A 27,621-nucleotide genomic window follows, 5' to 3' on the forward strand; every position below is an offset into this window, starting at 1 on the left:
CTATAAAACAGTGCATCAGCATGCTTGCTATAGACCTTTCTCACAGTAACCGGAAATACGTAATCGTCGTGTAAGCGGAGTTCCTGTCAAGCGTCAAGACACTAGAAAAACATAAACCCGGGCAAGTTTAAAATGGATCAAAGAGTCTACAAAACTTCGTTAACGGATTTGCCAAATATTACATTTGCTGATGTGACACGACTAATGGAGGAAAACTTTTTCCATGAAGAATTTGTCCATAAATTTCTAGGTAAGTAGAGAGCGAGTCTAGCTGTTACTGAACTGTAAACTAAAACGACACATTATAAGTCTCGCCGGATAGCCTGAATCCACTTCTGTATGACTTCACCATCAACAGGGAACTGATGGAACAGATACGGCTTTTTACATTGCCTTGACTGCGGAGGAAGTAGATTTCCGCGACGATTGCGTAGTTCCGGTCATAAATACGGAAGTTGTGAGAAAGGTCTATAGCGCAATGTTGTAAACAGGGCCGTGCACAGGGGGGTGGCCCGGTGGCTAGAGCAACTGCCCTTCTGCCCTAATCGGCTGAGGTGCCCCTCTAGCCAACCCCAGTCAAAGTGTTCTGTTACCGCTCGTCTAAACATCCACTGTTTCTGGTAATCCACTTCGTGATTTCCCGCCCGCTCCGCAGCATCTCTCACATTCTGTGTCCACTCTTTGAAGGGGGAAGACGACAGTTTGTTGTATTAACAGGTAGATTCATTACATTACCTCAGTTGTTGAGCTGCTCAATTAGTAATTTGGTAGTTTGAAGCCGAGAGAGGTCGTGTTCTATATTTATTTTTGCTTGCTTGTGTTCTCGTGATCACTACTTAATTCGTTATCTTTTAGCTTTAATCACATCACAAGAATACAACTTTTGTTATGTCGAGATCACGAGAAAACAAGCTGCTGTTTTCTCGTGATCTCGACATAACAAAAGTTGTATTCTTGTGATGTGATTAAAGCTTACGTGTACTCAATAGAACCTCATTTTAGACCGCAAAAGCATATTTAGCAAATTAGCATGGATGAACAAATGAGATTTTACTTCAGGGATTCGCTCAAGATGAAACAGATTTGCCAATAATTGACAATTTGATAGCGCGGTGAATTTAGGGACCGTCTATAAAGTATCTCCATATACGTTTCTACTTTAAACAGCATTAAAATTGAATAACTTAAAGTCAACAAACAGTCACAAAACCAACTGTAAAGTGTTCGTGGTTGTCAACTATAATGCACACTTTTTTAGATGTTTTATATTTATTCAAGGAAACGGTTAAATACTATTGAAGATAGAAACGTGTACAGTGCACTTTAGAGATGGTCCCTAAATTAACGAACATCAAACTTTATTTATTTATTAAGTCTATCGACAATTAGCTACGCGTGGTAACGGCGAAGACTCAATTTGCATCAGCAGTCCACTTCAAAATAAATGATATATTATGGACAGGGAATTACATTATGGCATTTGGATTATTATGTCTGGATAGCGAGAAAACAACTTTTGTTATCTCGAGATCATGAGAAAACAAGCAGCAAAAATAAAAATATGGATAACCTCTCTCGGCTTTCCTATGTTTTTGTATTTCTGTGGATGATTTGCTCTCTGTCTTCTTAAAGTGCTAACAACTTAGCAAACGTTTTTAGAATTACAGTGATTGTCTAATGAGTAATGTACCCGATGAGATCTAATATAAATAACACCAAATTTGCTGTTGTTGCCACACTTTGTCGACAAAAAAATAAAAAACAATATTTTTATAAAAACAGACAGAGTTGGAAGGGAGGCTGCAAAAGCTGTTCAAAATTGCAAACATGGATTCAAAGATTCAGCATGTAAATCATATAGAATATTAAGAAGTTTTGTCACACTCTAAATCTTGTTATAAAGTCTATTTTCCATTATAATCACTTATATTATTTGATACTAATCTATAACACATCATATTGTTAAAACCATATAAATTGTGCACCCCTTGCCCCCTTTTTGGTTTGGGCCACTGCCCCTCAAAATGTCTGTGCATGGCCCTGGTTGTAAACATGATCTTAATCATTCAAATTAGATATTTCTTCTACAATCCAACAATCTGTGTTGTATGTCAAATGAGTGCACACTATTAAGTGAGCCAGTGTCTATATATAACCCTCATCTGTTGAGAGCTATATGGATGCAGACTTAAAAAAAGAAGATTATGAGTAAATATAGGGAGAAGGGCGGGGGGATACAGTGTAGGATTGCATGGTTATGCTTTGATGACTAGAGGGTTAAAAACAGAAAAGAAGGGAAAACAGGGATGACAAAACTTTGCAGCAGTTGGCGAGTGAAACATTTTAGTCATTTTTGCCTCGATACACACTGACTACTGAAACCCTCTTTGCTGTATATAGACCGCGGCCGTATGACTGACAGCTCACATGCTCGCCTGGAATAGAGGGGACAAGAATGGTGATGATGTCACACAGAAATATGAAATTGGCACTGGCGATGATTGCGATTGGACAGTTATTAATATCATTAGTTCCTTATTAGCAATTTGGATTTCCCCCACTTCAATTCCTCTATTGCACCAAGCATTACACCTCTTATCTCATCTGCTTCCGGTAATGACACATTCGTTGTCTAGTGTTTATGCTTGTTTTAAAAATTACAGGAGAAACAAAAACACTTGGTGCCGGGTGCAAAGGCAAGGTTAATTCTCAGTGTGAAAAATGGCATGATTTGGGAAGAGCTTACACACAGTAATGAAGCTACTGATCGCTGTTATGAGCATGCAGGATTCATTATGCCCGGAGTTGGATAAAGTCATCACTTTCTCAGAAGTATTTTAAGTCTCACGCAGCATGTTGCCTTCGTGACTAATCATTCTGAATGAACTAATGAATGCTAATGCATGCTAATTTAGTTTCACTGAAAGATCATTTCTGATTGGGCCATATGGTTGAGGGGGCAGGTCCCATTCACACACTTTAAATTCTCATAACAGATTCCCCTCGTTTCACTGAGTCAAGACGGAAACCGCGGCAATCCTGGTGCCACGGAAACCAACAGATATAGCACTGAGCAATACAAAGTGGGTGGAGATGCTTCCTCTGAAAGTTCAAATCAGGGAATATCCAGGGGAGAAATAAATATATAAGCATTTTGTTCTCAAGATTCTTGCAAAAGTATCCTCTTTATTACATGCATTATAAAAGCAGACCTTCTTAATTTCTCCCAGAGGTTTAGGATTTATTTTGCAATTTAAGATATTATGTTTTAATCAACTGTATCATTATATGGCTTGATCACTTGGGCAGAATTAAAGAATGGAAAAAATTATCACCAAGAAAACCATGAATAAGAGTGCATATAACTATTTTGTAATAGATTCGGCCTTTACAATTCTTTGAATCATTCAGTCAGTCCCTTATGAAAATTAACCATGGTTTTACCACACAAGTAGTTCTCAAACTGGGGCCGTATGGTGCCGGGGGGCCCCAGTTTAATGACATTTTATAAAATACATAAATTTACCATAAATTCTGTGTATTTAAACCTCAGAAAAATAAGGCTACAAACCAACAGCACTACATTTTATCATTTAATATATTTTGTTTCATTAATATTGAAATATTAAGGTTTTATGGCATACATTTTTATTGGGGGGGGGGGCACAAAAGGATGCGTCATACACAAGGGAGGCCACACACCGAAAATGTTTGAGAATTACTGCACAACACCATATCAAAAATGCAGCACGAAGTTAAAACAACTTGGTTTCCTAAGTCCATTCAACCTACTATTTTAAGTTTTGGCTTAAAAAAGTTCACATAACTTAAATAAATAAATTCAAGTTAAAATTGTTTCAATTAATTTTATGTGTGTTGGTTTGAAAAAAATGCAGCAATTTTTTTACAGTGCACAAATAAAACCAAAACACCACTTACTTACCACAAGTTAACCATGATTTAAACGTAGTTTAATTATTGTTTTGTTGTACTATGCTAAATTTACAAATCAATAATCATTACGTAATTTTTCATTTTTACTATGATAAAACAATGGTTCATTTTTGTAAAGGTTTTACTGACACAAGAGACAAGGCTGTGAAAACACGTGTGTGTTTAACCAGTTTGCTTGTTTCACTTAAAGATTATATCATAAACTAGACTTAATCCAAATACTGTAACCCCTGACCCACACATCCCCACTTTCACAACAGATTCGATTGGATTTGTTTGTTTCATGTTTTAGGATAATGGTCTGAAGTGTTTTTAATCTTTTCTAGATGGACGACCTGTGAAACAGCGACATCTGGTGATTAAAATTAAACTGCACCTTGTTTAATGTTTCAGAATTACTGGGGTGGTTTCCCAGACAGAGATTAGGACTAGGCCTTAGTTTAATTAAGAAAATAACTAGTTTTGACACACATGCCTTACTAAAAACATTACTTGTGTGCATTTTGAGGCAAAACAAAGGGCAGTGATGTATTTTAAGATATGTCAGTGCAAGTTGTTTTCAGTTTGGACAGCTCTTACATTTATTTTAGTCTACTCTAGGACTAGTCTAATCCCTGTCCGGGCGGGAAAACGCCCCTGTATGTTTTAATAGTAAATGCATTTTACATACAAAATGTTGTAACATTGAATGAAAACAATGTTATATTATATTTTAACACACTCATCAACTTGGTCTCCAGATCCATGTTTCTCAATTAGGGGACCATGACCCACTAAAGGCCTCAACCAACTTCCAAGGAGACCTCAAGATGACTTGAAATAACTTTAAATAAGATGAAACAGCATTAAAATAATCTAATATCATGATTTTACTTTTTTTACAGATATAAAATCTTTTATTTGGGAGAAATTGTGAGTGGGGAGCATCAGATATTGGTGTAGACTATGAGGGGGCCTTAAGGGTAAAACAGGCTGAGATCCACTATTCTAAAATAAGTTACATATATATGCAACAGAGCCCAAGGATACGGTTGCAAGTAAATAATTGTTCTGATAAAAGTATATACAGTGTTCTACATTATCAGAATGATTTACAGAATCTATTAAATGCCACCTTTAAATAATGACTGAATTGAAAATAGGTTTTCATTACATGGGGAGTTAAAACACGTCTGGGTTCTGAGCTCACCCATGTCCAGTTGATTAAATGATGTTACGATATTAAAGAACTGCATCACAGTTTGTGGTCAAAGGTTGAAAACAATTTTATGAAATTTAATCTCATCTTTTACAATCTTGATGTGGCAAAATAATGTTGTCATGGACTCTATGTGGACCACTAAATAATCCATTCTTACAGCTTAGTGTAAAAAAAGATTACCATGGTGACTGGCAAAACATTACATTACACTACTCTCACCACAGTTGGATACACTGTCAGAAGAAAGGTACAAAGATGTCACTGGGGTTGGCACCCTAAGGTTCGCTTTTTTACCTTTAAATGTAAACTAAACATACAATGGTGTACCTTTTTGTGTACATTACTGTACCCTACGGATCTATTGTGTCCCTTTAAAGGTACAGTTAACTGTTTTGTACCTCTATACTGGTGCAAAATTGTTCTTTAAGGTACACAATAGGTCCTTAGGAAGCTGGATACCACCCCAGCAACAGAAAAGGTGCAGTTTACCTTTTCTTGTACCTTTATTTCTAACAGTGTACAGTTTCTGAACATGTTGCTCCATTAAATGAAAATGAACTGATTTTAAAAGCCTTCTTCATCGCTGTTTAAAATCCAAAAATGCATGTTACTTTACGTATTTACGTGGGATAGAGACAAATGATGTCTTACCGACAGTTCCCAGGAAATTGTACCCGAAAGCAAAAGATAGCACAGGTACTTCTGTCTTAGATGTCTGCTAAAGATCTGGAGATCTAGAAAACATCTGAGTGTAAAAACATCTGATAAGTCTCAGTTTTACATTCTAAATCTTCCAGACATCTTCTGATTGTCTATAACATTTGACAGGAAACGTTTTAAAGATGCATTGCAGATGAGCAAACACTAAAAAAGTCAGTATATTTCCTTAATAAAACATTTTATGTTTATTTTTAACCAAAAAGTTTACAGTTACAAGTTATTGTGGTTGTTAAGCCGGACTGGTCTGCATTGATGGATTTTATTCATAATAGCCTCTTTAATGAGGTATCTTTGCCCTCTCATTGCAGATGAAGTCAGCGTCTGTTCTGTATGGCACTCGGTGTCTGGGTGAATCTATCGCTGTTATTGTTGCATCGTGTTCAGACTGTTTAGTCACACACCATGGTTTAGGGCATTTCGTGGAAAGTCTGTGTGAAGGAGTTTGCGTGTCTCAACACTTCACACTGAATCAATTGGGCTCTAATGAGATGAGAAAAAAATCTAACGATTGTAATTCAGAGACATTTGTTCTGCCTCGTTCCTCACTTATTTCATTGTAGCCAGCAAACTGAAATGATCGCAAATCACATTTGGGATCTGTTTGTTTTAATTTAATTGTTAAATTACGTAATACATGTATGCATTTAAATAATTATTTTTTACAGTCTTAATATTATGTTTTGAAATTGTATTTTTCTGGCCTTGTCTTATTTGTTGTATATATATCCACACTAACCCTCAAACATACTGTAGGTATCATAGTGGCTTAATAAAAAAATTAAGTTTTACTTTTGAAAAGTGACATATAAGGGTGATTCTCACAAAATTAGACTTATGAGGTGTTATGAAACATTTTGATAAAAAAAGTAAATGCAAAGTAATAGTATCAAAATACAGTAACAAACAACTCTTCATATTTTGCACATGATTCCAAATGACATCATACAAACCAATTTTGTTGTTTTTTCCACATTTAAGGGGAAATTTTTCATTACCGCAAAGTGTCCATGATTGGATTTGGATTCTTTGACATGGAAATATTTATAATAAATAAATCTAAAAAAATAAAAGCTTCAGTGCATGTTATAAACATTTACAGTAAAGAAACATGTGGTATTTGATGATCATTGGTAAATGTAGAGACAATAATAAGGAATATAAATGTGTCCAAGACAAATTTTTTCATCCTCCGCAACAATTTTCAATCATTGCTTAAACCCTCAAGGAATTAAATTTTTCAAAAAAAAAAAAATTCTTATTTTTTCTCTCCAGATAAAAGTTAAAATTTTGTTTGTCATTGTACCTAGACAACTTTTTAGTTCTCATTACCGAACCATGAGTTTGTAAATGCATATATTTAATGTAATATCATGTTGCGGTAATGATAATTTTTAATAATGATAATCTCAAAAATGTAAATAATTCTGTAGGAAATATTTTTTCTAACTCTGGATTAGAATCACCCATAAATCCCCATATTGATACCATATTGAAAAAAGTTGGTTTAACGTAAAAGATTAAGTTACCTGGTTGACTTAAAAATTATTACACAACTAATATTTTTAAGTTGAATAAACTTTTTTGCAGTGTATAATATGTAACAGTATATACAACATACAATAAAACTACAATTTACTATATAGTTTGCTACAGTATACCATAGTATTTTTTATGTGGGAATGTTGCCTTTGATAGAAATCCATCTATCTTTGGGTGGCTCATTCATCACATACTGGATATCACCAACAGTACGCTATGGTGTAAGAGTGCAGACGATGGAGACTGCAAGTTTTGTTATTAACATCAGAAGTGTAAAGGAAATCCGAAAGAAAACTAAATTATACAAGCAATTTTAAAAAGTCAGATGGGGTGAAGATGAATGACCTTTATATGAGCAGCGTTTCTGAACTCATTTGATTAGGTCCTTTGGTTTCATTCAAAAGTGATTGAATTTAGATGAACATTTCAATAGCATACAAACCATATGAGTGCATAAATTACATTGTGTTTGTACGAATACAAATCAAAGGTTGAATGTGCAAAAAATAACAAATGCTTGTTATCACGATTGTTATTATTATTATAGGCTTTGTTATGGTTTGTTCAGTTAACAGTTTATTTTTTTCAAGTTCTTCAAATTCATTCCAGTTGAAGGTAAACATGATTGTAATTCGTTGTTTCCAACACTAATAAATGCCTTTGTTGTTTCCCCCAAAACAATGCAATTTCTCTTGTGTCTCACCCACACAATATGCTTAGTCTAAATAATGCAAAACAATACTAAACACACACATACACATAAACGTACACTCTGGCCTCTTTCTTTATTACCTCTTTGAGCTCTCATTCTTTCACACACGCATAAAAGATGGAAAGGTTATTTAGGCTAGTTTTCATTAAAGACAAATGACAACTTCTCTCACACAAACACATACAGAAATGCACACACACAATTCTTGTGTCAAACTTTTTGTAAGTGCAACATTTGAAGAGTGATATTTTCCCTCCCTTGACCCGATCCCCTCTGAAACATAACATTATTCCATCAAGCCATTAAAACCCCAATAAGCACATCTTTTCTAAACACAAAATGTACTTATCATCGACCCAGTACCTTTAAAAGACAACGTGAAAGTCATGAAACAAACAAATGTAGATTCAAGTCTGTAAATTACTTACATGATATCATTCAGAGAAAGTTTTCATTCATGTTCTGGATTTCAGTGCTAACACAGCAATCATAGCAATGGAATATAAAGCAGACATAATAATGTTTCACATGAACTGAAACTATTTTCAGAGCAAAAGCGGAATGATACAATAAACGGCTTTATCAATATAGAGACAGCCTGTAGGTGTGACAAAATGTAACACTTCCATTACGAATCTATGTTAGAAAACCTCTACCACAAATCATTTCTCTTAAACCACATGCCATTGCTAGTTTAAGCAGTATTTGCATGGCAAGAAGCGGCGCTGGTTGCTATCATGGTCTGTGGTATGGTTTTGTGACAGTCACGATAAGGTGCTAGTGTAATAACCTTCATTTTGAACCTTGTTGTGAGATGATGCATGTTGCCGTTTAGCCATTGAAAAGCTCATAACAACACAATTACTACCTTCCCCGAAGCGTTTCGCTTTTATTACTCTTGGCAAAAGTGTCATCAGAATTGTTGTCTGCAACACGCTTATTTCGCTTTTTTGCCGTGTTGTTCTGATTTCCTGCTGATCTCTAGTGACTTTAGGTGTGTGTGCATTATAGCAAACACACTGCTGAATGACTGTTGCTGTAGAAACAGATTAGAACCACCGGACCCCTCAATTTCCATTTGGTCTGATCGCCACCAATACAATAAGACGTCAAGTAGCAAGCAGCGAAAAGTGGAACTGGTCTGAACTGGAACGAATCACACAGTTCTCCGAATCCAGAATGATCCAAACTCACGAGGTCGTCCATAGCGTCCATTTGTTCCGAACACATAAATAAATGCATGTGTTTTGTTTTATGTACAGTGTCTGTGAAGGTGTCCATCTCCAGTCTATAAAGTCCAGCGAATATCCGGAGGAAATTATTTCAGCATCACTTTGCTAATGCACACATACATACCCTCACTTAATCACACAAGCACCTTTTATCAAAAGGGAGAAAGAAACAAAGCAACAACGAAAAAGCTATTTGGCTTCTGTTTGTCTTGATGTGTTCAATGTGTTTGCGAAATCACTTCTTAATTTCTGCATCGCAGAACAAAAACACCTTACTGCCCTGCTTTCATGTGCGATCACAATAAGTAAAAAAAAAAGAATCTGATGTAATTGGATTTTAATGCTTAATAAAATACAGTTTTCGTTTGTTGTTTACTTTAGATGTTATATTTTGTGACAGCATTGCCAAACAAAGACTAGCTTTGGAATTACGTGAAATTAAAAAAATGTTTTATTTTGCAGAAGTTGGGGTTAGAAGTAATCTGAGCTGCTCAACTGTTTTCGCTTTCATACCAGATGAGAAGCTCTTAAACTTTTAACCTGCCAATCCACAGATGAATGGAGCTATCCAACCTTAAGCGTGAACTGAAGGAAAGATCTGCCCCACCCCAAACACTGGACTCACACAAACTCTTAACATACAAAACACACGCACGCACAAAGTACACCCCCCTATTGTAACCGAAATGGCACGGTTGTCATTATAGTGTTAAAATCCATAATAGTATTGTCTGTAGGACACACAAGGTGTGTCCCTATTGTAAGACAAGAATAGCACTGTTGAATTGTGGGCTGGTGCTCAACACTCAGCAAGCTGCTGCAGCATCTTTCCAAACATCCATCTGTCCATTGCTTTATTTAAATCGGCCCTGGACCCTTCCTTGCCCCAAGGCCTCGTTGGTGTGGCGACGGTCAAGAAGTGGATGCTAGGAGACAGAGAGGGCAATGAGGAAAAGCGATGCCACCGTCAGAAGAAGGCGATCTCTGGATGGGCTGCTACCGCTGATGCTCTTCTCCAATTTGGGAACCTCTGGATTATCATAGTCATCTGAAGAGAGACGGAAAAACAATTATCCTCTGTGGTCTAGACATCATTATTGCCGACTTGCCAAAGGCGGTGTGTCATGAACTCAGTACAAAAAACACCTCTGACCAACTCAAGGCCTGAGGGACGTAGTTAAAAATAAGAGCAGTGACTCAGGTTTGTATTGTAGATGTCTGGGTTTAATTGCTGTAGCTACCGAAGAGAAAGGTACGGGTGATTTTAGTGGCCCACAGGTGTAGGGGCTCGGGGTTCCTAGCAGAGGTTAATGCAGAGGATTCATTGTGGGCAGATCAAAGGAACTAAGATCAAACTATTGTCTACAACAGTGTCTAACAAATCTGTGGAATTCATCTTTACTGGAGATAAACAACACATCTAACATAACCAGTTTGTCTGTGTCAGTTTGTCTTTCAGCTTGTGAACTCTGTGACAGAAACACACATTGTTATAGACCCGTGTGTGACGCAAACTGGCTAACATTAAGCACTGAAAGACACGCAAAGTGTCTGTGTGTTTGACAAAGGGATGTGATGTTTTAGGACATACATATGGGGTGATGCTTTCCTTTAACCACTACTATAGACGGTTTCAGCAGTAACAACATAAACAAGCGGCTTTAGCGATCAACACGAAACTTCCGGTAAACTCCCCTAAGAATAAATAACAACAAAGTCCTTTTAAAGTAGTTTATTTATATAACAAGCTAAATAAACAACACGTAGATTACCTAGGAAACCAAAATATTTATTATTTTCGAAGAGGTATTTGTTCAAGAGTTTAGTTAAAAAAACTGAAACAGGAAGTAAAATTCTGACCAGACGCTTAACCGCGACAACGCACCTGCGTCCAATGAAACCGTCTATACTTTCACACTGTTATCCAAAATATTTGACTTCAATCTTTTTTTTATCATTATTGCTTATATTTTCACTTATTATTTTCTTCTTTCACTTATCCATATATTTCCATTTAATACGGTATTCATCAACTTTGTACTCATATGACTGCAATCATTGAATTACACAAAATAACCACTAACATAAGTGTTTCCCAACCCTGTTCCTGGAGGCACACCAACACTAGACATTTTCCAACTCTTCCTGTTCAAACACACCTGAATCCACATATCAGCTCATTAGTAGGGCCACCAAGATGAAAATTAATTGAGTCAGATGTGGGAGACTTACAAAATGTGCACTCCTCCAGGAACAGGGTTGGAAAACAGAAATATAATTAATAAATAATTACATATACAAGGCTGTTGAATGCTTCATTCTGATTGGTTTCACAAAAGTGCACACACAGTTCCATATCACTACGTCAAGTTTAATAACAGATTTATTTAATTTCAGCAAATAAAGAATACGTATATGTGTGATAGCTAAGGACATATATTGAAAAGAATGAAGAAAATAAAAAGAGAAGAAAATAAAAACAGTAAGGAGTGAAGTGGAAAGTTACTTTTGAAAAATATTATAAGCTACTTAAAATATTAAGTTACTTGGCAAAAAAGTAACTAATTGTGTTACTTAGTTACTTTTCATGGAAAGTAATACTTAGGTTTCTTTTAAGTTACTTTTGCATTACTTTTTCTTAATTGGCTGAGGCTTGATCTCTTTCAGGCCTTGCAGGTGTTTTTTATGACTGCGAAGTTCTGCATTCAGAATTGCATATTTTCATCGCAAAAATGTCAAGTTCTGGCCTGCCATTTCCGTTTCTGACTCAATCTGTTCCTGCTCAGGTGCGCACGCATAGAGTTTACATGACTACGTTTAGTTTAATTCAACACATAATTTTTTTTAAATCAAATTAATTAAACTGAAAAGTAACTTGCATTACAAATATTAATGTGTACATTTATTAAGTAATGCGTTACTTTACTTGTTACTTCAGAAAAGTAATATTATTACGTAATGCATGTTACTTGTAATGCGTTACCCCCAACACTGACAGTACTGTAAGTACACAAACTAGTTGCCTGCATTACCACCTCAGGTGTGCATTATTTTTGTATAATTCAACAGCCCGCCTTCGATTATTCCTAACATAAATAATTTTTACATAAGCTTCTTTTTTATTAATATTTTAAATATATTAATAAAGAAACATAAAAATTAAGTATAATTAAGTTATAATAAAGTATATTCTTTCTTTGTTAATACATACATTTTATAAATATGTTTATGTACTATTATTGTTGTTGTTATAATTATTATCAGACAACTTTTGATTGCCTTAAATGCCAAGCAGGAGATTGGAGCTGTGTGGGATGTTCTGGAACGTGGTGTTTACATGCTGGAATTCAACACTCAATGCCAATGAACACAACTCACATGACCGGCCAAAGAATAGAAGACTACTAAATAAGTAGGCCTACTGCTGTATCATCTGACTTAACTGGATTTGTTACAAATAATGCTTATTTTAATAACGGATTACTAGGATATTTGATGAGATTGTCCTATATGTGACCCAAACGGGAAGTCAAATCTTACATTACAGTACAAGCAATCTTTTCTTTTGATCAAATATTGCTTTACCCAAGCAGGAAATTGTTTGTTCTTCTTTGCTTGTACAAAAAAAAAAACCACACAAAACAGACTGGTATGAGCAGAATGCCACACAAATCTTTCGCTTGTTCATCTTCTTAATGTTTTTGTATTATTAGTCCTTATCCCCAAGGGCCAAATCTTATTTGCATTTGTGTTGCGTTTGTATTTGTTGTTGGCTGTTTGTTGCTGCAAGTCTTGTGCAAGACTATTACAAACTCAGTCTGTAGCATAAAACATCCTGCCATTAACCGAGCTTAATGCGTCAGTAAATTTACAGAATTGACATTGGGAAAACTGCAAATGAGAATTTACACATTTAAGTATTTAATTGACTGCAGAACTGGGTTGCATTTAAGTATCTTGAGGTTTAGTGAATCTCTCTAATTCCAAAAAACACCTGCAGCATTCGAGACTTTCACAATTTTACTGATGTCACAGTTTTTGTGGGAATCTTTTGTAGAAGTTTTGTGTCTCCTCACACGCTGTGGTCAATGCTAATGGGATAACATAAGCTTTGAGCAAGGACGCAAGTGTTTTTTCTTCCTCTGTCTATTGGACAGAGATGTATGGAACAGTACTGAGATGTGAGACCCGGCTGGCCTCCTGTGGGTCTGTTGGTCTGTCTGAAAACTAACCCTCCGATCGGAGCGTGCACGAGAGAGCTAGTTCTCAGATTCCGTTATCGGAAATCGTTGGGTGGCACCGACCCAGAGACGACCCAAAACACATCCACATCCATCTGTCTCAAAACACAAGCTTGGAAAAACACGAACAAATCGATGCCTCTTTATTCCCTAAAAACACTTGAAGTCAAATCAATTTCTTTTCTTTCATTTAAATGGTGCGGTCGCCGTCGTCCTTGAGTTAGAATGGGACGCAGAATGTGACTACCGCTGGGTACCAAAAGGCTAATTTTGCCACTGGTAGCCATTGCCAAAACTAGTTCTTGTGTTGATCACCGCTTCACTTGTCTTTTAGCTCATAGCTTCATTAGTGCCAGTCAGATTCATGATAACAGATGTCTGTGTTTATCAGCTATCATTTATTTTACTACAAATTTAAAATACATGACCTAAATTAAAATCAGATTGTGCGAAACCGAATCTGGTTCATGACAATATATATACACTTGCACACATATATGATTTATGAGCTTGCCGTGTAACTGGGCTTAGAAACCTTGGGTTTAAATGTCAATAAAGACAGTGATTAATATGCGTACGTATAAATGTCTGTGCAACCGTATGTATGGGTGGGGGCTGTCTGATTAGAAATGCATGTGTGTGCGTAACTCACCGAGGTCATCGATTTTGATGTTAGGTCTCAGAGTGTAGTCTGGCTCTGTGGGCTGAGGCTCATCATCTGAATCAGATGCTAGGAAAACATGAGATGAGAATTAGGACACACACGCACACTTTGTCTGTAGGATCTTGGGAGTTCATTTGTTGGCAACTTGAGGCAGTGTAGTTAAGACCTGACTGAGCAGAGCTACGAGATTAATCTTGACATAAGAACTCAGAGACTCCAAGAGAGGGGGCAGAGGTTAAGATAGCACACAGCATGCTCTCTCGCTCTCTCTCTCTCTCTCTCTCTTTGTCATGCACACACATACACATACTGTACACACACTTATTATTAATGAACATGAGCTCTGACAGAGAGAAAGACAGAGAGATGATGAAGGGTTAAAATAGTTCGCTGCACCAGCAACCTGACTGTGAGTAGGCTCATGGATCCTGACAGCACCTAAAATAAAAACTGCATTAAGACAAAGGGGCAAAGAGCACATTAATGTTTTTAATTGCATGCCCCTGCCAGTAAAAGAGCATTGATGGTCATGCATTTGGTCTTCTTTGTCAGCTCGATGCCTTAATAAAATACAAATCTGAAACAGAGACGCAGGATGACCAGGATCTGTTATTATATTATTATCATCATTTAAGCCGCATACTGAGTTTGTGAACATAATGATAAAAATCCACATAAGCTTATTGTCTAAAAGTCTTTTAAAGGAAAACACCACAGTTTTTCAATATTTTACTATGTTCTTACCTCAACTTAGCTGAATTAATACATACCTATCTTTTTTTTATGTGTACATTTAATCTTTGTACAGCGTGTCATGAATGTGTTAGCATTTAGCCTAGCCCCATTTAATCCTTAGGATCCGAACAGGGATGAATTTAGAAGCCACCAAACATAAAAAATGAGAATTATATTGTATGGTGGAAGATCACTTAGTTTGCAGAACTTCGATCTCAGGCGCAGTAATACTGATGGAAGTTTGAGTGAGAGGGGGAGTAGTCAGGAGTGATGATGTTACTGCGCGCCGAGGTCGAAGTGCTGCAAAAGTGCTCTTTCACAATACAATATAGTTCTCATTTTTTATCCACTTAAAAAATCATCATGTTTTGTTTGGTGCAGTCATAGTTACTTGTGTAACTACTCATGTAAAAGTCTTTAAATAGGGAAAACATGGAAGTGTTTGGTGGCTTTTAAATTCATCCCTGTTTGGATCCTGAGGAACGAATGGGGTTAGGCTTAATGCTAACTCATTCACGACGCGCTGTATAAAGATTAAGTGCACGCATTGAAAAAGATAGGTAGGGGTGCGCGGGGCAAAGACTAACGCGGGGTTAGTTGTAACACGGACTGTTTACATTGTTGCACAAGGTTGATCATTTTGTTTTTGCTGTATTTTTTTCACGCTGCCAAAAGACGATCTCCCGCAAATTATTGGAAATTTATAATGTTTTTCCAAAGAGTTATTGATGAACGAGTGTTTTGTTGGCATGCAAGTAAATTTTTTCATCATATGTTTTGTTCGGTTTCTAAGTTGGGTGTGTAAGATACCAAATCCAATGCTATGTCATATTAATCAGTGTCTTGTTGACAAAAACATAGCATTGTTTTGAAATATGTCTGCAGCTGTTAGCAACCTTTTTGGTGGGCTTGAAAATATTTTGACCCATTGGGGTTAATTGTAACGCTGTGTTACAACTAACCCCTCAGCACTTACAATATGAAAACCGTTGTTTTAAATAGGCTACACACAAATTTTGTGTGTAAAAAAATTGCTCTCTGACAACAACATAAATGTGCCTGCCTGTCTTATCAAAAATCGTGTGTCACATTTATTTTTGTTCATATCTTTAATATTGATTGAATCAGGTCACGTCAAAGATTGAAATCATAATGAAATGAATGGCTAAAATCAGACTTTGATGCTCATTATCTTATAATTTGATTTTGAAATTAAACTGTTTTATGGTTATTACAGACCGGGTCACATATACAAAACTTTTTGTCACAATTGTGCTGCTTGTTCTCACATATTTAGACATTTGTATCCATTTATAATTGAACTATTGTTAAAAAAAGGGCTGGATGAATGAATACAGTGTGGATATCCATCTATTATAGACAGATACATCAACAATATCCAATTCAAGTATATAGACAAAATAGTATTGAAATATTTGCCGGCAAACTTAATTTTTAGCAAGAGTTACAACTAACCTCCTGCCTGTAACAATATACCCCACCTATGGGGTAAGTTGTAACGTTTGCACTTCTGTCACGTTTGGTGTAATTGTCCAAGAATGGCAAGCAATAGAAACAAACTTAAAATGTTTATTTGTAGCAAGGATGTGTGTGTTGCTTGAGTAAAAATATAATTAATCAAACTCAAATATTTTTTGAATGATTAAACCAAAACCAAAAAGCGTTAGGTTGTGCCCCGCTCTCCCCTATGTATTAATTTGTCTAAGTTGAGGTAAAACATAGTAAAATATTGAAAAACGATGGCGTTTTCCTTTAAGCACTTGTTGCCTGTAGCTCAACTGGTAGAGCATTGCATTATCAATGCATAGGTCATGGGTTTGAATCCAAGGAAACACATATACTAGAAAACAAAAGAATATCTTAAATGCAGTGTAAAAAGCTTTAAATAAATGAGCAAATGTTTTGGAAATGGTAACTACATTTATAGTGTGAACTAAACATATTTATACAGGAAACTTGGTAGAAAAAACGAGACGTGTTTGTGTAACTAACCGTGTATAAACTGATTGATTTCATTCAAGTACAGTTATGAAACATGGAGTGAGAGTACTTTATTAACAGAATGGCAGGTGGATCAATGACTGAAAAATAAGATTGGATAGATTGATGAAATGAGTTAATGGACGGGCGTATGATGGAATGATGGATATGATGGATATGATGGTAGATTGATGGATGGAAGGACAGAGTTTGATACCTGTTGAGCAGCAAACATACACTCTCAGTCTCAGGCAGCTGCGGCCATGGTGATGAGTGGGCGTGGCTAAAACAAAAAGGACATATCAGTCATCTTTTTATCTGAACTGTGATATTTCAATTTGATTAGTATTACTTTATAAATGTAATATAGTGTAGTTCAAATTTAAATACATCAAATACAAAACGCACAATATACTCACAGATATAATAATACTCCTGTCCGACGTGAAACTCGTAGCCGAGCGAGAAGGCGCTGTAGCGCTGAAACTTTTCAGAGAATTTGATTGGTGCATGGGGGGCGTGGGGGCGGTTACACTCCCAGCGTTTAAAGCCCAGCTGTGGGTCACAGGTACGGTAGCCTCGATAGCTGACCATGTAGAGGACGTACTGCTCGGCCACGCCCCTCTGACTGCTGTTGTAGTGAGGACAGTAGATATCAAGATAGTCATTCACATTCACCTGCACTGTGTAGCCCTCCTTACGAAGTCTGATGATGAAGAGAGAGACACACAAAAATGTTAGTTATTCCTAAGAGGTCAGTGTTATTGATATAGGAGTTCAAATTTGGGAAAAATTTGATTAAACAGCTGTATATTTAAAGGGACACTCCACTTTTTTTATATATTTAATTTTCAAGCTCCCTTAGAGTGAAACATTAGATTTTTACCATTTTGGAATCCATTCAGCTGATCTCCGTGTCTGGCGGTACCACTTTTAGCATAACTTAGCATAATCCTTTGAATCCGATTAGACCATTAGCATCACGCTCAAAAATGACCAAAGAGTTCCGATATTGTTCCTATTTAAAACTTGACTTTTCTGTAGTTACATTGTGTACTAAGACTGACGGAAAATTAAAGTTGCGATTTTCTAGGCTGATATGGCTAGGAACTATACTCTCATTCTGGCGGTACCTGAAAATAGTCCCCTGCTATTGAAAGTTACCAAGGGTACTATTTTCGGGAGCTGTGTAATATCATTGCGCTTGTTGCAGCCATTGTGTGTCCTTAATTATTATGCAGGAATGAGAGTATAGTTCCTAGCTATGTTGGCCTAGAAAATCTTTTAATTTTCCGTCGGTCTTAGTACACGATGTAACTACAGAAGAGTCAAATTTTAAATAGGAAAATTTTCTAAACTCTTTGGTCACTTTTTAGAGTGATGCTAATAGTCTAATCAGATTCAATGGATTATGCTAAGCTATGCTAAAAGTGGTACTGCCAAACACGAAGAATGGCTGAATGGATTCCAAAACGAGTAAAAATCAAATGTTTAACTCAAGGGGAGCTGAAAAATGATACGCACATACATAACAGCGGACCAGCTTCCTTTAATGTTTGTTCCTCCTTTGAAATTTAAACAATGTACGCGAATCTCATCCACGCGTCAGCTCGTAGAGTCTAAATGTTGCTCACTGCCCAGCTCCATGCACAGAGGGTAGACGCACATTTCACCGTGACAGCGCCACCCGGCACTCGTTGGCCAGTACAATCGACACAGTAGCCTATCTGTACAGATGTGAAGCTAAGATTCATCCAAACAGTTGCTAAGTTTGGCTAAATGGGTCTAAAAGTCGCTAGATGTAGCAGTAAGGTTGCTAAGTTGGCAAGCAACACAGTCACTGAGTTGGTAACACTGCTTCAACCAATCCCCTTTTTTTAAGCAAGTAAGCCCCACCCACTGATTAACATTGAATTTGCATACAAGTTTTTAAATAAAAATGAACACGAAAATTAAAACGAAAATGAAAAAGAAAAAAAGAACATAAAATTAAAACTGAACTATACATTTTAATTTTGTCCCTATTATTGCTTGGGCATGAATAAAAAGCCTTTTAAAAAATGTATTTACAGATTCCTTTTCAAGCTTGCCTTTTTATTTTAATATTGTCAGTCTTGACTCAAGATTATATTGAAAATGAAATGTTAAATCATCAATTTAATTTAATTTTTCAATTTGCCAGAATGATGCTTCATCACATTAAAAATGAAATAATTTAATATAATGTTTTAATTTTTATTTTAGCATTTCATTTTCAAATTTGGGACATATTCTGCGATTTTAGTTTTTATTTTATAATTTAATTAATTATTTTATAATTTAATTAATTAATTTAAAAAGTCCAAAAATACCTTCCATATATTATGGTTTTCTGCACTTCAAATTGAAATGATTGATAAATAAATAATAATAAGAAACCAATTAGTCATAACTACTAATATAAGACACATATATTATTTAAATCTTTTAGATGAAGCATTGTATGTATGTCACTGCATGCTTGACACTTAGTATCAACTAACCAAACGGTTGTAGCAAAATACATTTGATACAACCAGATCTGGCTACAGATGGCCAGAGAAACCACAGCGTTTGGCACCAAAGAACAGGAGACACACAACTGTGAAGAACAATCTCTCCAGCAGTCAAGCTGTAAGTGAGAGCAAATACAAATGCCCTCACATTCAGGACCAGTCAAGCAAATCTTATTTAAAATGGCAAGAGGTCAGGTGCAAGTGATTTCAGATTCCTGCACAAAAACGAAAAGAAAAAATATTCCTTTCAGCCAAGAGACCCTCTGAACTCCCTTAAGATTACAGGAAATAGTCCACTGATCCAAACGAATCGTTGCTCAATTGATCATTTATCTACATTTACAGTACAAAGGTTTACAAAACAGCAGGCAGGTATCAAACAGTTCTTTCCTTTACCTGCAATGGAGGACAAAAAAGTTTTAACTAGACAATGTTCATGTTTGTGTGGTTCAGGACTCTGGAGGAATCCGCAATTCATTTACATTTAGCGGAAGCACCCTCGGGCCAGAGAGACACACTGAAGGTGAGCATGAGGATAAATAAACTAAATGTGTTGGGACCTGTAGTAATATATTAAATCGCTCCAGCGCACAGCTGTATTGAGAATAGGGACTTTAAGCAACCGCCTCTGGTGGAACGGCAACGGCATTCTGGCGTTGTATTGCGCATGCGCGAATTTAACTGCTACTTTGCGACGTTCTACTGTAAGGGGCTGTGTACACCAAAACTTTTAAACGCGGCTGAAAACGCCTTGAGGACGCCGAATGCCAGCTGTTTTTCAGCTGAGCACTTTGGTAGCTGTGATACTTCAGCTGCGAGCCGGTTGGTTGCTGTGGTAATGTCCCGCCCCTGCTCCACTGTGATTGGGCGGCCGTGTGAGAACTGACATTGACGAGCGGAGCTTTTCTCCCAAAGTTGAATCTCTTTCAACTCTAGACTCTCAGCGCCGAGCGCGTGAAAACCGCCGAGCGCCGGTTTTCAGCGCGGAAAAAACCCGCTCGCTGCTGGCTTATTTGAAAAACGCCGAGCTTCCATTGGAAACAATTGAAAACATGCGCCGGCCGCGGGCGTAAAAGTTTTGGTGTACACAACCCCTTAGGGGCTGTGTACACCAAAACTTTTAAACGCGGCTGAAAACGCCTTGAGGACGCCGAATGCCAGCTGTTTTTCAGCTGAGTGCCAGCTTTCTTCAGCTGAGCACTTTGGTAGCTGTGATACTTCAGCTGCGAGCCGGTTGGTTGCTGTGGTAATGTCCCGCCCCTGCTCCACTGTGATTGGGCGGCCGTGTGAGAACTGACATTGACGAGCGGAGCTTTTCTCCCAAAGTTGAATCTCTTTCAACTCTAGACTCTCAGCGCCGAGCGCGTGAAAACCGCCGAGCGCCGGTTTTCAGCGCGGAAAAAACCCGCTCGCTGCTGGCTTATTTGAAAAACGCCGAGCTTCCATTGGAAACAATTGAAAACATGCGCCGGCCGCGGGCGTAAAAGTTTTGGTGTACACAACCCCTTACGGTCTACTACGGGAGAACAGCTGATTTGCCGTAGTCGCTACAACGTGAGAGATTATGTACATAAATATTATGTTTTATGGCATATGACATTGTAATTGCATCAGTTTATGATTTTACCAGTATTTTATATAATATGTGTTCGAATGTTTTAAATTTAAGCTAATTTGAATGATTTTTAAGTATTCAACATTTTCAGTATTGCTTAAATCTAGGTTTTTAGACTTATTTACATCATACAATAGTAAAAACTCTTGTTCTAACAAAATATTGTCATTTAATGCCAGCAATCCTTCTTCTCTTGCTTTTTTAAATGACATATTTTTGCATCTTAATAAATGAATTAATACCGCATTGCGCTGTCCTGTTTACGTTTGCTTAGTGATTTTTACGTTCTTGGCTACGGTGGTCTGACAGCTTACTTCCGGTCGCCGTAGCCGTTCCATTCCCAGCTGTTGCTTAAAGTCCCTATAGACTCTTCCACAACACCGTCTGAAGGAACACGTGCGTAACGTCTGCTGAACGCGGGGATAATGTATATAAAGCATCAGGATGGTTTCTGCTCAGTGAACGACGCTCTCCTAAAACATGTCAGCTGAAAAAAAATTTCATTGAAAGTGTCAGAATTCAAAACACATCTTCACTGCACTCGTTTGTCAATGTCACTCCGTAAAGTGGAGAACACAGACGCTCGCCTGAAACGCTGAGAGCATTTCTTTAATGGGGCGCTGCAGTAGCAACGCGTGACCAGCAGGTGTCACTATGTAGATGCTCAATATCAATTTCTTTCTCCCGGTTCTAGGTCACTTCTCCTGGGAGATTATTATTCAATTATTAAATGAAGATCAGAAACGCTGCTTTAACGTCTCTCCCTCTTCACAATCCTCCCTGATCCTCACTCGCACACTTATTCTTATTCCTCTCAATCTCACTTCTGTCTTTTATGCTAATAAGGGTGTGTTAAAGCTAAAATGTTTACCACCCCACACACAGACATAAAGCTATTTGAGGAACTTTCCTAGATGTAATTGTATCCATACAAGACTATTTACTATTCTCCCAAGTTAACTTATAACACAGCCCACCCAACATTGCAAGGGGGCCCACGTGGGCTTTATACTTAATGTGGGCCCTATATGGGTTTGTCCACGGGTTTCACCATGGCCCCACCTGGATTAACCCATATGAATCTGATAAAGAATATGACTACACTCTAAAAACAAACGGTGCTATATAGCACCAAAAGTGGTTCTTTGCTCGTAATCATAGAAGAACCGTTTTTAGTGCCATATAGCACCGGTGAAGCACCTGTGTAGAACCATATAGTGCTATGTAGAACCAAATGTGGTGCTATATGGCCCCTATATGGTTCTACACAGGTGCTTCACCGGTGCTATATGGCACTAAAAACGGTTCTTCTATGGTTACGATTCAAATCAACAGTTTTGGTGCTATATAGCACCGTTTGTTTGTTTAGAGTGGGCTTATGTGGGGCCCAGCTGGGCAACATACATAGGACCCATATTGCCACCACTTAATGAAGCCCATGTTAAACCAGGGCCCAGTATGGGTTTTTTAATGGGTACTGGACTGGTCCCTTATTATGCAATAATTATACTTTTAATGCTTAATTGTAATTTACCTTATATATTTATTTGAATAATATATTTGATTAAAATCAATAACCAATAAAACAATTTCAGTTTTTAGCATGTTCATTCATCTATAACATCACAAAACATGAAGGGGGTGCAATATCAAAAATCTAATAATAAAAAACTGTAGAGGTCCAGTATATCAAACTACTTTATTGTCATTTTAAAAAACTTGGGAGTCAAAAACAACCCAAACATTGCTCACTGTTCTGGAGATGGTCTTAATGCTGATAATCATTTAATCTTTGCTCAACAGTTTTATGAAGAACTTCCAAAGCATCCACAGCCAAACTCATTAAATGTCCTTGCACGTTTGCTTTGATTCATCGCTGTGCCGTACGTGAACTTGCATTGTAGTATTACATTTTCTAAAAACAAAACTGGGAAAAGTGTAGCTTTACAAATGTTTAACGGTTGTGAGGGAGTCCTACTGCTCTGGAAGAATCTGTATTGGACCTGGTTGGAAATTCTTGTTTGTAATCTTTATAGTTGTATTTTTAAAATTCTGCTTATTTTCAGCAAAGATTATATAAAATATGATATTATATTATGTGAAGAAATTTGCAATTAAAAACATTTGAAACAGGACTACTTTGTCAAGCGTAATGTGTCGTAGCAGTGAGCAGGTCGTAATGATGTCTCATATGAAACACCTGACTCCACTAATCAGGCTTCTTCCAGAATGTTTGAAACACTTTTCTTAATTAACACACTAACAAGCTGATGAACTTTCTGACATTTCTTATTTTCTCTCATTCTCAGCTGTGCAAATTGAAATAAAATTAATATTTGATAAATTCACAGGCAGATGAACATTATAATTAACATGATCATTATCAAAAATAAATGTCACAATAGAAAATAATGCCTTTTTATTTAAAAAGTGTTATACTAATCAGATATATCTGTGATATTATTTGCTTTTTGTAAAAGTGACTATCAACCAAAAGTAATTATTTCAAGAGTTTAAATGTATGAATATTTCAAGCATGACATTATTTTTCCCACATAGGTCCTTTAAGAGTCCCATATTATCATCCCACATGGGCATACCTATATGTGACCCACATAGTGAAACTCACATATTTTGCCCATGTTAAGCCCATGTCCCATGGAACCCATGCTACCTAGATAGGACCTACGACGTGAGGCCCACATATCAATGTTGGCTGGTACAGACATGTTGACCTTTAAAATTCTAAAACAAAACATATTTATGAATATTACAAACATGTTTCATCACATCTGTGTGGGGACATTTTCAAAAATTAAACAGTTGAGAACTTTTATGCAAATGTTAACCTTACATGAGAAAATGTTAATAATAAGAGGTCTCTGTTTGTGCTTTTAAAAAAAAATTCAAATTATTTTCCATAGTTAAGTCAGTGCAGCTCTCAGAATTGTAACATACAAGAAATGTCACATCCATTACTTTGTATCTTTCACATAAATGCTCAGGCGCGCACACAAACACGCACGCATCTAAACACGTGTATATATCAAAAATAGATAACATGAGAATAGACTGATATTTTTCTGGACTCTATAATCATGGGTTTGGGAAAATATAATCAGATGGTTCAATAAATTGGTAATAAATATATTCTTTGAAAAAAAATCTAATTTTATAATAATAATGCTGGAATTGCTTAGTTACTGAATTTTAGCACATTACCCACACGGTGGAAGTGGTTAAAATTCATTGACGAGACTGTGGTTGGGGACATGTTTTATATTTATAATCCACAGATGCAGAAAATCCCACTGTATTTATGTATGAAATTTTTTAGAAGGTTTGTGGGCTATTACATAGATAAAAAGTAGATCCTCTACATTTTAAACTGGAACTCTGACCACCCTTAAACCACCCTTAATTCCCTCTTAGGTCCCCGTCACCATTTCTCTTCGTCTCTTTAATATTTATTCCTTTTACGTATTTACATAATTTATATGGTACCAGAAATACTGCCAAAATGGCTACAAAATGTGCCAAACAGAATACCAACAGGGATGGAAACAGGGAGGACCAAGGAGGAAATTTTAAGGGTGGACAGAGTTCCAGTTTAAAATGTAGAGGATCATTTTATCATACAATGATAAAATGCACAAAAAGACTAAGCACACAAAAATCAAATTATTTTGTTTGTCTTTCATTACCACCTTGTAATTAAATGGAGTGCTCTTTAAGCATAACAGTGAGACTTCAAGGCAGCCTGATGTGAAAAATCTGTAATTATATTATGGCCACTAGAAGACAATGAAGTGAGGAAAGTTTAAACCAATGTGAGAGATTTCAAATAATTAAAATTATTGAATTAAAACGTGACTGGGACATGTTTTCTCCTCAGCTCAAGTTCAAAAGCATCGATTGCAAATCAATACAATTAGCATTACACAGAGTTCATGAGATTCATTTACAGTATTTATGTTCTTGTACTTTGGTGTGTGCATGAGTGTAAACTGTGTGTCCAGTGCACATCCCGCTGAGCTGGGCAGCATGGGATTTTGGGACATACTAAGATCAAGGCTTAGTAGATCAATGTCACTTTCAAAGAAACACAGGCCAAGCTTTTAAAAGAAACCCGTAAAAGAAAAGCCAAGAAAGCAATAATACAATCTCAAATTTAACTGCTCATATAAGCTTTTTAGCTCACTTCATTAATCAAACGTTGCAAGTACACAAAGAAATCCCAATATTCCAGTGTTCCCAACAGTATGTGTCTTGTTTTAGGACATATTAATTAAAACTCATGGCCTCCATGTAAACTTGAGTAAGATGAACATTCCTAGTTGTACATATGTGCAGAGTGATTGTGCCTACAGAGCATATCTGTAATGAGAGGAAGAGAGAGAGATCAGTGCTGAATCAGCGCGACAGGAAAAACAGCAGCTCTCTTCTCTTGCTGTTCTGTTCTTCTAATTAACCTCCTCAATCCGTTTAATTAAAGGAGAGCATCTGTCCTGTGAACAGTTGACAAAACACATGCGATGTGCGGATTAATACACAAACACGCTTTGCATTCTGCAACAGACACCTGCAGATCCACTGGCAACTGTGGCTGCAAAGTGTGGTTAGTTAACAGACAGACCTCAGCGTACATCTGCGTGCATGTTTGTGTGTGTGGTCACTTCTCCTCCTCATTTAATAATCACATATAAGAACCTTTAAACTACAAAACCTCTCTCTCTCCAATAGATCTTCCATTAATAGCCCAATAAAATAAAATCAGAGTAAAATTACAATAGATACAATATAATTTAGAAGCTCCACATACCATTTCGCTTTATAGGCATAAGTGTATTTACTGTATTCACTGACACCTTTTTAAGACAAATAATTTCTATGGAGGCAGAGTGCAAGGCCCTGATTGTGGATCCAGGGTTTCCCGCAGCATTTTTTAGTTCAATCGGCCCGCCTAAACTAGGAAACCCTACCGCCTTAACTAAGTCGTCCAAAAAAACAAACAAATTCGCTGCACAAAAGGCCGTCAAGTGCATCAAGGAAGAGAATAGCGTGGACGCGCTTCACATCGTGAGCGTGCACGCGCGCCACACGGCCTAAATGAGATAAATACGTGGTCCGTCATGTCTGGAGGATAGCCAAACACGTGTCCGTGAGAACTTAGTGGACTTATGTTTTGGGTTTATTAAAGCCTGTTATTGTATAAGTCTATAGTTCTTGTAAATTTAAAGTAAGTTAGCTGGTGATTTTGTTGTTTGAGCAACCTGCTAGCTAGGTTTCACGTGCCTGTTGATTAGATATAATTGTTGAGCGCTCTTGCTCACCTTATTTATGTGCATTATTTACATGCTACTGTAGTTACACTCCTTTAAGATAATGTAATTAATAGTGGGAAATAATCAGTTTTTTTGCGCTATCTATCATCGTTCGTCAGACGATCTACAACATCTGCTTTAGTTTGTGTTTATTAACCCTTTAGTTTCCCTTCATCACGCAGCTATTCCCATTAGAGGTATCTGTTAAAAACATTTAATTCATTAATAATCTAGTATGTGTCATTTTCTGTCATAGTTTCTTCAAAATGAAATTTTATTTAAGTCTTCTTGGAATGCAGTAGAAACAAACTGAGTTTCATTCATTTCCTTTCACTTGAAATTCATATAGAATAACTGCACCCCACTCTTAATTATTTGATATATTCTCTATGTCCCATTCGCTCAGTTTCCTTTTCTCTTTCCTTACTTTACAGTGGTAAATTATTCAAAGGTCATTTAAGTCAGAGACATAAGTTTAGCTGCAAACTTGTTTCACCTCAGGCTGACCAAAACTGACTTAACACAATGTTTTCCTGTGCTGCCAAAGGGATGTGTACGATTCAACGATCCCTCAGAGTAAAGTTCAGGGGAGGTTTTTAATCAATCAAGACTTTCTCAGAATCCAATGTGTGTGTGTGTGTGTGTGTGTGTGTGTGTGTGTGTGTGTTTCAGCTGAGAGAGAGAGAGAGAGAGAGACATTGCTGTGTTTAGGGTTTAAATCTGCTGAGGAATTGATATGTGTCGGTGGTGGTGTGATCAGGTGCTGCTGTTACCTGCTCTCAAGGCCGATCTCATCACTGCTTAACTCACATGAGCACTGTGTGTGTGTGTGTGTGAGCGTAAATCACACACCTCCACTCACTTCCCATCCTTTCAAAGACCATTTGCCACAGGCAATTAGAAACCAACCGATCTTTCTCTATCATCTTCCTTCTCGCCTTTCCTCCGCTCTGCGGCTCACTCTGTACATCTCACTTTATTTAGCTCTCTCTCTCTCTCTCTCTCTCTCTCTCTCTCTCTCTCTCTCTCTCTCTCTCTCTCGAAGCAGTTGCTCAGCTGTGTTGGTGAGTTATGGCCTTTTGAACTGAACTAATTCTACAAATACAGTAAATGAACATTTACTAAAAGTGTTACAACCTGCCCCTTGTC

The 27,621-nt window shown here is 36.9% G+C and overlaps 1 protein-coding gene across 1 annotated transcript in view; it reads right to left on the reverse strand.

Moving 5' to 3' along the window:
• Nucleotides 1-7,229: 7,229 nt before the first annotated feature.
• The window catches only part of efna3b (ephrin-A3b), a 60,860-nt gene continuing 40,468 nt past the window's right edge, over nucleotides 7,230-27,621 (reverse strand). Inside the window, exons 2-5 of the mRNA XM_065261051.2 lie at nucleotides 17,419-17,705; nucleotides 17,217-17,282; nucleotides 14,252-14,329; nucleotides 7,230-10,406 (exon numbers count right to left, since the gene is read on the reverse strand). Coding sequence (XP_065117123.1) covers nucleotides 10,285-10,406; nucleotides 14,252-14,329; nucleotides 17,217-17,282; nucleotides 17,419-17,705 — 553 coding nt within the window. The 3' untranslated portion in view covers nucleotides 7,230-10,284. The remainder of the gene's footprint in view (nucleotides 10,407-14,251; nucleotides 14,330-17,216; nucleotides 17,283-17,418; nucleotides 17,706-27,621) is intronic.

Source organism: Paramisgurnus dabryanus, chromosome 13 (genome assembly GCF_030506205.2).
Source record: "Paramisgurnus dabryanus chromosome 13, PD_genome_1.1, whole genome shotgun sequence".
Classification (NCBI taxonomy): domain Eukaryota; kingdom Metazoa; phylum Chordata; class Actinopteri; order Cypriniformes; family Cobitidae; genus Paramisgurnus; species Paramisgurnus dabryanus.